The sequence below is a fragment of the Drosophila guanche genome, unplaced genomic scaffold (genome assembly GCF_900245975.1).
Source record: "Drosophila guanche unplaced genomic scaffold, DGUA_6, whole genome shotgun sequence".
Classification (NCBI taxonomy): Eukaryota; Metazoa; Arthropoda; class Insecta; order Diptera; family Drosophilidae; genus Drosophila; species Drosophila guanche.
The window spans coordinates 997,873-1,010,748 of NW_022995753.1; the positions used below are offsets into that span (position 1 = coordinate 997,873).

Sequence of the window (12,876 nt, forward strand, 5' to 3'; positions counted from 1 at the left end):
ATAAATGTAAACACATAGAAAAATATGAAATGGTTAAAACCATGTCAGTCTAAGATAAAGTCATTTTTAATGTTTAAGAGCAGCTTGGAAAAAATAATCTGAATGTTAATTAATGAAAATAGTGTAAACAACGGTACATAACATGTCATACCACCGGTTGACACGCAACAAGTTGTCAAATACGTAACATCCATGCCCACTCACGTAACGTCTTATGCTGTTTTTGTTGGTTGACCTTTTTTGTTTTAAACTTAATTTGGAAACATTCTAATAAAAGGATGTCATGAAAACTAACCAGTCTTATGGAAAATCTATTCATCAATCGGATAAAAGTATAGGTTTGAATCAGAATATTAAAAACTAGGTAAATGATTGAATATCACGGTACCTAGAAGTGTGAGCGCATATTATTTTTAGTTTTACTTTTCGCAAATTTGCATCCTGAAGGGTGATTTTTTGAGCTCTCGTATACAAAAGTTTAAATAAAACTGAACAGGTAAATATAAAATATTAAAAATACTAACAAGCGTCCTCTGTGGGGCTAACATATACAATTCAACTGCTTTGCTGCGGTTTTTTGTTTTTTAAAGGCTAAGATTTTCCCTTTCAATTTCATGTACCTTTAATCAGATTAATCTTCAATCGACTTTTGATTTAATAATTCAGGAAATATTTGTTATTGGTATGTAGAAAATTTGTATTTACTACATATGTAGATAAAATGACACTTTTTCGTATCTTTTTTGTTTATACCTTAGAATATACAAGACAGTTTTAGAAAATAGTAATATAATAAGTTTAATTTCAGATATCTGATTCTTCAATTGGATAAAACTATAGTTTTATTTCTGAGAGTCCTTACTAGCTGGTAATATTCAGCTGTATATCAAATTGAGAAAAATGTTTTAGGATAAACAGTATATTTCCGGTATATTTTAAAAATGAAAAGGTATGTTTTGGAGTGTCAGGCGGCATATTTGATCGATAAATCCGCGGTCACACTGAGCTGTAGCGATTAAATATTAAATACAAAAAAAAAACGAATGAACGTGAACGCACGCGCGGCGCATAATTATTTTTTCGTTTAGTGAAAGTGTAAGTAGTTGTGCCTGTGATCCATGTTGTTGGTGTTGTTGCAGCGGCAGCAGCGCCTCTCTGTGCACAATACACACATCACACGGACACGGGGCCGCCGCCATATTAAAATGGCAAAAAGTTAGTCGTCGTCGGCATTCGATAAATAATCACACTCTCCAACAAAACACACCCATACATAAACGAATCGAAAAGCGAATAAAAACGAATAATCCGCACATACTCGATGGAAAAAAAGGGGGAACTAAAAGAAAAAACGCCAAGTACAAAGTGCCAAAAAAAATACTTATGTATATGTATATAGTTATATATGTATTGTACAACGTGAACAGCGAGAGAGACGCACGCGTTGCAAGTAAAAGTAATTAGAACGAGAAGCCTGTACAAAGCGGTGAAGAGGAGGAGAAGAAGGTAGCAAAAGTGCCAATGAAAAACCATATGCAAGTTTTTGTTTTTTCCAATTTTTTTTTTGGTATTTTCCTGGATTTTTTCTCGCGTTAGGAGCAGGGAAAAAGTATATGCGGAAGCAAGGTGTAGCAAATCGAAAAAAAAGTCAGCAGAGCAGCGGCTGCGGCCTCTCTGCCCTCTGCGTGTGTGTGTTTGTGTGTGCGCGCGCGTGCCTATGTGTGTGTGTGCGTGAGGCGGCAGCTAAAAGAAAGCAGTAAAAAAATTAAACGAAAAGAAATGTAGGAAAATGTATATACCTAAAAATGAATAATCCTATATTAACAATTTATATATTTTTTTAAATAAATACAAATTCTGGCGCTCGCAAATGTGTGGCTGTGTGTGTGTGTGCTCGCTCTGCTCTCTTTCTCTCTTTTTTTCACCCCATTCGTGCGCCTGCATATGTGTGTGGCTGCTTTACTTTGTTAATTACAAAAAAAAGAAAAGAAAATGATTAAAGGAGAAGTTCTGCGAAGTGTGGAGAGAGTGTTCTTCTGTGAGCAGCGCAAATTCGGTACAAAATTCTACACGAAAATGGGAATCGCGTTACACAAGCGCACCCGCTGCCTCTCTCCTCCTCTGACTCTCTCCCTGTCCCTGCTCATGCCCTACCCGTCCCCTTCCTCATTCTTATAGCGATAGGTGAACAAGTGTACGTGAGTGTCGCGTGTCCCCCGCCTATTTGAGTGTGTGTGTGTGTGTGTTCGAGTGACTTCAATGGTTTTTTTTCGAGTGCTGCAAAAATTGAATGAATAAATAAATACTACATGAAATTGTTGCAAAGTAAAATCAACAAACAAACACACGGACACGGTCAGAGGCGGCACAGACACTCTGCTCCGCGCCCAAAGCGAACACAAAACTGCAATTGACGACGTTGCTGCTGCCAATGCCTATAGCCTGCGCTGACGCTGACGTCGGCGTCAGTCGGCACAGTGGAACAATGTCAGGTGAGTAGCAGCGCCAGGAGCGCTCAGCAGTCAGGTGTGTGTGTGTGTGTGTGTGTGTGTGTGTGTTTGGTCGGGGCTGTTCAATCTTTATAAGACCGGACCAGAAGCACACTTGCCACTCCATAGTTTGTAACTGTCAAATTGGAACCCCCAATATCCCACCATATGATCGATCAACCTACAAAGGAGGGTTCAGTGTCGTTCGTTGAAGGATCTCTATAGAAGGGTGTTTGTGGAGCTTGCTCCAAAGGGCAAGACGAATCAGTTATTAATGCCCAACTCTTTCGAGTTGATTCGCAATTCGGATTCATTTTAAGTGCCCCTAAGTAGATAATCCAAACGATCTCTAATTGGATTACAGCAGTCGTGAACTCTCTTCTCTCCAGTTTTATTCGGACTATTTTCAATGCGAATTTCAATGATTTGTTTCACAGAGCTTATCTCTTATAGTAATCCCCGAATATCTTTCTTACATATGTAAATGGCAAAAAAACTCTAAAATTCTCTCCATAAAAGTTGAAAAAAAAGTAAAAAGAAAACGTCACCGAAATTGACTTTACTGTCCTCGCGAGGATTACTCATGCTGTTCGAGAGGATATGGGGAGTTGGATGGGGGGCGGCCAGTCGTCCGGTCGGTCGATGTTGGGCTTTTCTCTAGTAGTATGAGGCGGCCCCATCGTACGAGTAATTGATGATATTTATTTCTGACCCACTATGCCGCCTGTGACAGCGTCCGATGGTCGACTTGGGGACGGGCGTACGGGTGCCGGCAAATGCGGCGATGCTTCCATAATGAACCGTACGACGCGCCGGTCGAAAGGAATTTAAATTAAATAAAATTAAATTTGTGCGAAAATTCTTTTTATCACGTTGGCTTTGCTTCATTTTTTGTAGTTGTTGTTGCTGTTGGTTATTATTGTGTTGGCTGGCAGTTGGTGGGGGCAACCTCATCATTAATTCTGATTGCAAAGTGCAATGCTTGGGATTGAAAATGACATTGAAATTGACTCCTAAGACAGAGAGACTCACACAAAGTAAATGAAAAGACCAACAAGAGAGCAAGATATGGTAGCCAGTAGTATGGAATGAAAAGGGGTAGATCCCTCAGTTGAGAATATAAAAAGACTTTATCAAAGATCGGAGGTAGAATAGATCTATGCCATAACCAATCTATTAGATGGCAGCACAAAAAAACTTTCTTTCTGGCTTTAATTTTGTTACAAGTCACGCGTGAAATTTGATGCCTGTCCTCGAGTTTTATTTGATAACAAATAAAGGCAAAAGTCCACAGAAGGAAGGAGGTCTACTGCTTGCAGGCAATGCATTTATGGGGGGGGGATGAGAATAGCTAGCGAAAGAGAGCGCAGGCACTAGGAACCCACGCCCACGCCATACCCATACACATATGAAGTCATGCCAAAAGGTTGAATGCCAGAGTTGTCAACTTCCTGTGGCGGCACACAGACACGTGTGCACACACTGCTTAAGCGTGACCGAAGACGGGGAGGGAGAGTCGAAGAGCATGGCCTGGCAACCTATTACGGAATTATTTAAAACAAGTTTCTTTCTGGCTCTGCTTTTCTTCCAGACAGCTGTTTGTGTCCTACCAATACAAAGATGAATGAGTGCACATGTATTTCTGTCTCTGTGTGTGTGTGTGCCGTTTCGTTGGCAACACTTTTCCTGCGCGTGCCAGAGTTGTCCTTCGCCTGCGCGTGACATTCCGATACTTTGTACACAATTTTATCGATTACCGCATAGCAGGAGCCAACCACCAGCAGCAGCTGGTTTAGCAGCACCTGGCATTTCATTGAGATATACATATATGTACACGCAATGTACATGTATATAAAAGCAATAATCTGGTTATATTTATATACCCATTCATCCCAATATTTATTCGTGTTGGGTAGAGCAACAACAACAACTACAGGGAAAGGATATCGGTCGCCCTCCCGAACCGAACGGTCAATCGACTCAGTGACACACGACGAGGCGGGCGGCCTGTGACTGTCCTGTGCCACAGCATGGCGCACTAGTTGCGCCCCCACTGCAGCAGTAGCAGTAGCAGCAGCACCAGCAGTGCCCGGAATGCCAGCAGCAACATTCCGTTTAGTTCCAGTCAAAGCTGGATGATGCCTTAAGCTTGCTGCTACGTCCTTGCTGTACTCCCGTGTTCCGTTTTGCCCGCTTTTGTTTCGGGCACGGTATTCGGTGGTTTTTGCTTTCTTTCATTCTGCCCTGCTTCGTTGTCGTTCAATTGCGTCGCGTTCCCTGCCAGCAGCAGTGGGGTGGTGTTTCAAAATCAATGCAAAAGATTTTTCGCTGGCTCTCTGACGTGTTCGTGCTTTCCGAAACTTTTCAAACAAATATTTTGTAAATTTTTGTGTGTGTTTGTGTGTCTCGTTTTCCTGTGCCGCAATCAGCTGTTGTCCGGGAAGGAGCAGGAGCTTACATAATTATGTGCATGTGTGTGTGTGTGTGTGTGTGTGTCACGTGTGTTTTTTCTGTGTGCAAAGCAAGTCGCGTGGGTGTGGGCCACCTACAGTGCTTGTGCACCATTCAAATGATGCATAAAATGCTGCTGCTATGCCTCTGCCTCTGGGATTATCTCTTAGGTTCCCCTCTTAGGGGGATAACTTCATCCGAAGAGAGTGCCGAGTGCCGTCACGTGGTTGGTGGCAGCCGAGGCGGAACAGTTAAAATAAAGAAATGAACTGCTTGTTAAGTGGTAACCTGCTTGTCAAAGGATTTACTTTGCCATTCAGCCAGTGACCTAAAGTGTGTATGAAATTAATTGGATTCAATAATAATTCTCTAATTGGATGATTATAATATTTTATCACCATCTGGCGAGGGAAATATTAACTTCCCTTCTATTTTAGTGTGTGTTTGGTGTGTTCCTAAACCTGCATTCAACATTCGATCGTCTTGTACAAAAATTGATATTTTTGTTCTGTGAAATGTTATTAGTGATGTGAGTTAATACCGAAGGGAATTACAACCACCAACGACAACCCACAGGATTCACTACGCCGTAAGTTGGATTGGGAGGGAGGGATTAGCCAAATAAGACTTAACAGCTGACTCCGTGACAATCAATCAGCTGACAAACTGATCGTAGCGGAGCGTGGAAAAAGAATGGAAAACCACCTTACATGCCCTCCCCATTTATTCAACCCCAAAAGTGTAATCTATAAACGATTCTATCGCTATCTACTGATAGAATTAACCTGGTATTCCTTTGTGCTTGTCTATGTGTTCGTTTTCGAAACAAAAGAATAAAGTGCAAATATAAAGATTTAAAACTCCGCTACTCATTCCCTGCGATAAGATTATAATGGGGAGGGGGTTCATGTTCGGTTCGACTTCTTTGTTGTTTAATTCACATAACATACATACATTTATGTACATATTCATGTACTTTCTATGTACTACATTTATTTCCATGACATTACGTAGTTTTACCTTTGTTTGTGGCTTCATTGTGGCTAGCTCTGGGTGTGATTCAGACTCTTTTACAAATGGTTTAGACATTTCAGGACTCAACTCGTTTCAAATGAGTTGGCAAGCAGTTTAGCCCCTAAATCGTTGGCTGGTCAATTGTCCAATCATTTTATATGACTACTGAAGTGGACACATTTTATCAACAGCTGTTTTTATTTTATTTTATTTTTGCATACTGTTTCCAGCTGTCGAGCGAACTGATTGTTCGAGTGGAGCTCTGGTCTGGTATTTCCAGACCTGGTGTAATACCATTCCGTAGTCAGTTCGTTCATAATGTTCAGTAAGTGCAATTCAAACTTAGCAAGCAGTTTATTTTGAAAGTGAAAACCTGGGTAGAGTGACCTAATAAGCTTTACTCTTGATAGTTTACTGTAAATGGACAAGCAGTAAATTATCAGCGGCAAGCAGTTGATTCATCCAAGATGCAGTGACGTGACTTACAACCGCAATTGCAGTGCATAAGCCAGTTTATTATTTCTTCTGATATGTTTGCTCTCCTACAAAATTCGTAGTTCTATCCCCATTCCCCGTCTTATGGTAAAGCCTGACGTCTGTCCGTTTTACCGAAATTCAATCGTAGAAGGGATACAAGGTAGGATGAAAATTATTCATGAAAGTAGAAACAAAAAATGAATAAAATAAAAAATGTGAAAACACGCAAAGGACTCTTGCATTTCTCCTTCTCTTGTGCCGTTTGTTGATTGGGGCGCGTGTATCAATAAATAAAGCAACTAAAAATACGTGTGAGAAGCACGCGAAAATAGCCGGCGAGAGGAGTGGAATATGCCAAGAGGGAAAAGCGGAAAATGTGTGGTGGGTGTGGGGGAGGCAGAGGCGTGGGCCCGAGGAATTTGTGACGTGCGAAAAAGAAGCAGCTTTCAGCTTTTGCTGCTACGGGGGCGGATAACCCAATGGACCCGGCCCCCTTTTGCCTAAAAATAAAACCATATAGGCGACAAACAGACATTTGGAGAGGGGGCTCTAACGCCACGAAAGTGTAGGTTGAAGGTAGAAGATACATATCTATATGGAAATGTGTGGTGGTATGGCAGCGTTTTAAATTCAATTAAAATCGTAAAAACTAACGTAAATTGAACTGCCAAAAGCAAATGAAATGGCACAAATCACAAAATGTATAATTAATGCTGTGGCAAAGTGAAGTGGAATTTCGATTCAATCCCCCCCGACTAGTCTTCTGGACAAAGTAATTCCATTTTGATTAAATCCACCACAGGGAAACTAATTCTCAAAAGATAATTTAGTAGTCATAAATGGCAAGCGGGACAGGGGTCCGTCCAGCACCTATTAAAAAATATTACGCGTAGCAATTGAAATTAAATTGTTTTCAAAAGGGTTTCGGGTTTCCAGCTGGTGTGTCGTGTCGCCGTACAAATTGTAGAACAATATTTATATAAAGCTTTGATGATTGATACACAAACAAAGGGAGCGAAGGGATAGCAGAGGGTCGGGAGCGGCTCTTGTTTGTTTATAGAGAAAACATAATTTAAATACAAAAAAAGGCACGCTTTGCGTACCGAATTTCAGGCCGTTTTTTTTCACAGATGCTCAGCAAAAATTGATGCACGACAAATCATGGTAACCTTTCTTTCCCTTTCTCTTTTATGGCATAAAGAGAGCCAGAGACGGCGAGCTCTTCCCACTCGTACATATCGTACCAGACCTCTTCCTCATGCGGCCTCTGTGTCGGCTGCTGCCAAAATGTTTTCCTTGACGCTTTTAACCTTGATGGATTCGCCACCATGCCACCCCGCAACCCCCTGCCGTTTGAATGGTGTGTGCGCAGAGGGGAGGATGGGATTGCCGTTTGTTTGCGGGGAAATGCCATAGCATACTTTTTGGAGTGCGGCCGCACTTGTCCTTCTCTTCCTTCTGCTTTTCCTACTCGTCCTTTTCCTTTTTGCACCTCCTCGTTTTCTGCCCTTCGCCCAGTGTCTCCTTGGCTGGGGCATTGATTTATTTTTGTTGGCTGTTTTGTGTATTTAGTTTTTGGTTTTTTGTTTTTTTTTTTTGTGAGAGTTGCCAGGCGCAAGCAGTCCCCCACCCTTCAGACATCGGTCGATAATTGATAGCCATCCGCATAGCTTCGCTCCTCCAAAGATGATGGCATCGATGGGTTCCAATAAACCCCCCTCACAGCCCATTTTCTGGGTAAAATTGGGAAGGAAGGGGGTATGGGTATGGGATTTCTTTCAGCTGATCTTCCTCCACAGGATACATTATCCACACTGATATTTTGGGATATGTAGAATAATCTTTGTGGAAATATAGATAGACAGAAAATGTAACAATTATTAGTTTTTAAATTCAATCACATTCTCTTTTCGCTTGTGCGTCGCGGCTCATGCATTAACGCGCACCGCCTGATATATTGGGGTATGCAATGCAATCTCTGATAGTTTTAAATATTAAATTAAAGAGAAGGAAATTGGCTTAACATTAAGCAAACTACTAACTGCCATTAAACCTGTCCTCCCTGTCTACCTTTCGCTACTGCCTCCTACCACCTGTACAGCAACAAATATGTGATGGACGGGAAGGGATGGTGAGAGTGCTGTGCTGGCGACGTACGACCTTCGCCTCATTTCGCTTCGTTTTTGCACACATTTTTCTTTGGTCAAATTTTGAATGAGAGCTAATTGAATGAATGGAAATGTAAGCAGTAGCTGTGTTGGTGTGTACACCTATGCATATACACACACACACACACACACACACATAAAGGGTGGTGCAGTAGTGGTAGGTTAGGGGTCTCGTTGGAAGGGGGAAAACGGTGGGGACTCTGCGGCATTTGGTTTTTGTGGGTCAAATGGCTGCCGTCGTCGTTGTCGTCGTTGTCGTCGCTGTCGCTGTCGCTGTCGCATGACGACAGCGCGTCCTCGTCGTCGGTGTGTCGCCAATGTTGCTGTCTCGCTTGCTCTTCACAGCTTTCTTTGTGCGCGCCCCCCCCTCCAGAAGCTCCCTTGTAAATTGTCCCTTTTTTGGCATAGAATTTATTGCATGCAGTTTTTGGGGCCGGGGCCGGGGCCGGGTCCGGCTTTTGCGTGGTTGAGAGTCATAAATTATGTGCTCTCTGTGCTGTATTGCCCTCCTTACTCTCTCTGTCAGTCGCTTTGGCAAACTGAGAGCTTTTGTTGTTGTTGATCTATTTAAAAATGAAATGGTGTCATTGTCAGGCGGTCGCTTGCAATTGGCACACGGCCCATGTCTCTCCCTCTCTCATTTTACTCTCTGCTCTCAGTCGTTTGCTTCTCTCTCTCTCTCTCTATCTCTCTCCACTCCACACTCTCTGGGGATATGGTGTAGATGGGGGGGGGGGAATGTACACAGTCAATTAGGCAGCCACTCAATCCGCCTGCCGTCCGTTTTCTGCGACGCCTAATTGAATTGTTGGTGTTTTTTTTTTTAGTTATCCTTTTAATATTATTACTCCAATTATTATAGCAATAAATGCTTGTGGGGTTGGGCAGCTTGGCTAGTTGAACCCCACGCGGATCGATCAATTTGAACCACGCCCAAGAAGAGCAAAAGCAAAGGCTATAATGAGCTTCACCACGCTCCTGAACTGACTGACGGCTATTATTTATTGTCCGTTGCACAATGAATATGGGCATAAGGGTATTCATATATTAGTTTTGTGGTGGATGTGGAAGGNGTCGCCAATGTTGCTGTCTCGCTTGCTCTTCACAGCTTTCTTTGTGCGCGCCCCCCCCTCCAGAAGCTCCCTTGTAAATTGTCCCTTTTTTGGCATAGAATTTATTGCATGCAGTTTTTGGGGCCGGGGCCGGGGCCGGGTCCGGCTTTTGCGTGGTTGAGAGTCATAAATTATGTGCTCTCTGTGCTGTATTGCCCTCCTTACTCTCTCTGTCAGTCGCTTTGGCAAACTGAGAGCTTTTGTTGTTGTTGATCTATTTAAAAATGAAATGGTGTCATTGTCAGGCGGTCGCTTGCAATTGGCACACGGCCCATGTCTCTCCCTCTCTCATTTTACTCTCTGCTCTCAGTCGTTTGCTTCTCTCTCTCTCTCTCTATCTCTCTCCACTCCACACTCTCTGGGGATATGGTGTAGATGGGGGGGGGGGAATGTACACAGTCAATTAGGCAGCCACTCAATCCGCCTGCCGTCCGTTTTCTGCGACGCCTAATTGAATTGTTGGTGTTTTTTTTTTTAGTTATCCTTTTAATATTATTACTCCAATTATTATAGCAATAAATGCTTGTGGGGTTGGGCAGCTTGGCTAGTTGAACCCCACGCGGATCGATCAATTTGAACCACGCCCAAGAAGAGCAAAAGCAAAGGCTATAATGAGCTTCACCACGCTCCTGAACTGACTGACGGCTATTATTTATTGTCCGTTGCACAATGAATATGGGCATAAGGGTATTCATATATTAGTTTTGTGGTGGATGTGGAAGGAAGAAAGCAGCAGAAAGCATCAGCAGGCGACAAATCTTAAGATTAAATTCATATTCACATACTGACTATTCCTATTGCGTATGAAAGGCACATCAAGTTTCCCGCTGGTTTTTTTTTATTTTGCTGACTCCCTTTTGCTTATTTCCATCCCGCAAACCTACGCGCTTTTGCATTGATTAACATCTGTTTGTGAATTATGGTTCAATTTATTGCCTTTAAACGAGAGAGGCAGACTTTGAGATACAGAGGGACAGAGGGCAGAGGGACAAAGGGACTGGCAGGGTATCTAAGACTGCGAGTGTCGTTTTATCTTTATAACTGACTTAAAATGTATACATAAATATTTTTATATATGTATAATACTAAATGCCAATTTATTTTTCTCTTTTACTCTAATTGCAGTTTGGCCGCCGCCATCCACATACACACGCCATCCCCAGACATAGCGTTCTCTTCTGTCGCTTGACTTTGATGTGTTTTTGCCAATAAAAGAGAGAGAAAGAGTGAAAAGAAGGCAGAGGAAGCAGAGAGTGGCAGAAGCAGAAGCAGCAGCAGTTGCAGAGCAGAGCAGAGCAGCAAGCAGTAATAACGGACTAACTGCAGTTCCGTTGTGCCTATCGTGTCGTCGAATGTGTTTGTGTTTGTGTTTGTGAGTGTTGTGCAATTTGAAAGAGTAAAATGAACTAACGAGGGAACAAACATCAAAAGACAATAAACAAAAATCACCAAAAACTTGCAAGGCATGCCATTGAAAGAAAAAGAAACAAGATAGTTTCTCTTTGCTTGTGTGTGTGTGATAAGAGAGTGGGACAATAAGAGAGATTCTGCATAAGGAAGCAGTGTACTTAGCAACAACAACAACAACAACAACAGGAAGCAGAAAGACACGTGACGTGACGCGCGGTCGATTTTCGAAACGAGTTTTTTTGTTGTGTTTTTTTTTTCCTTATTCGTGTTGTGTTTGTGTGTTTTTTACAATTTTTGTTTCGTTAAAATCATCTTTATTCATATATTAATTATGTTGTTTGCAGCCGTTTAACAGTTACAAATTCTTTGATCCTTTGACGAGTGTGTCTGTGTGTGTGTGTATAAACAACAAACAAGAAACAACAACAACAACCGAAAGAGGCTGTAAAAGAATAGCGAAAGCCGAAAGACAGACCCAGACCACAAAAAAGAGCAAACCAAAATTGCGTGGCATGCCAATGGCCGTGCAGTGCAGTGGAACGAAGAAGCATCAGCAGCAGCAGCAGCAGCAGCAAAGGGAGCAGTAGAATCAAGCAGTGCACGAAGCAGTGGATGCAGCATTACCAACAGCAACAACAAAAAATCCCAAACAAAAACAAAAAACGGGAAATAATAAGAAGGGAGAGAGAGGAATATAATCAATTTTTAATATTGGGGAACTCCCCCCGAACGCTCCATACCACAACGCTCCTTACTCCTCCTCTATCAGATCACTTTGTTATGCGCGCGGACAAGGAACAAGTCCATTAAAAAAGAAACAAAATAAATAAGGGCTTGCCCGCAATAATATCAACAAACAGTCGAAATAGCCGGGATCTTTTATAGTTGCAGCAGAAACAGTAAATAACGCTTGTGTGAGAGAGAGAGTGCGAGAGCTAGAGAGAGAGATAGAGAGAGAGAGAGCGCGAGAGAGCATCATCATCATCCGAAAGTGAAAGCACACAAAGTAATATACTGAGAAAGGAGAAGCTGAAGAGAGAGAGAGGCAGAGGAAAACCGGAGGCAGAAGAGCAAGCAGCGCTGCGCCACTATGAGCGGTCGTCCAAGAACTTCCTCCTTTGCCGAGGGCAACAGACAGTCACCAAGTCTGGTGCTGGGAGGCGTCAAAACATGCAGTAAGTACCACAAAAAACAAACAAAAATCTACCCTTGGTACTATTGGCATATATGCACGACCGATTTATTTTAAGAAATCAAAATCATATTTGTCCTGTCCCTGTCCTAGAGCAGGTGATCGATCGGTGCATCACCTCTTTTACACTTTTGAAGGCTCCACCGAATCCATCTTACAAAGATACCTGGAAACAGAAAAACTTCATACGAATTACCTTCATAAATATTTCAAAGCTTTTTCACATTTGATTAAATATCAGCTGACAGCTGTTGTGGATCGGGCATGAGTCGCATGACAAGCAGATTTTTGAAATTAATAGTTCTTTTGGGAATTGAAGACTATGAATGTACATATTTTCGTTCAGAAATGCATTGCATGTGCAATGGATATTTAAAGTCTGCCCAAAAGTGTGCTACGGCACCTCACATCACACAATTGTACCACCTGCATCTCCATCCCCAAACGCAAGTGCATTCTATGCAGAAATTATCCAATGAAACACAGAAAAATTCACGAAACTTTCTGTCTAATAGTTATTTATGCAGATCAATGAATTCAACTATCTACTTTCTGTTTGTTGG

General features: G+C 42.1%; 1 protein-coding gene and 1 long non-coding RNA gene across 3 annotated transcripts in view; one reads left to right on the forward strand and one right to left on the reverse strand.

Annotated features, from left to right (window-relative positions):
* Positions 1-974: 974 nt before the first annotated feature.
* LOC117588726 (protein kinase shaggy) overlaps positions 975-12,876 on the forward strand; it is a 65,175-nt gene continuing 53,273 nt past the window's right edge. For both annotated transcript variants that reach the window (XM_034280194.1, XM_034280195.1), the window contains exons 1-2: positions 975-1,095; positions 11,466-12,296. In XM_034280194.1, the coding sequence (XP_034136085.1) occupies positions 12,212-12,296 (85 nt within the window). In that variant the 5' untranslated portion in view covers positions 975-1,095; positions 11,466-12,211. The remainder of the gene's footprint in view (positions 1,096-11,465; positions 12,297-12,876) is intronic.
* Positions 4,364-5,616, reverse strand: LOC117588743. Its single transcript, XR_004574158.1, has 2 exons — positions 5,339-5,616; positions 4,364-5,268 (listed from the first exon to the last, which is right to left on the reverse strand). It is a non-coding gene; the product is annotated as an uncharacterized LOC117588743 (long non-coding RNA).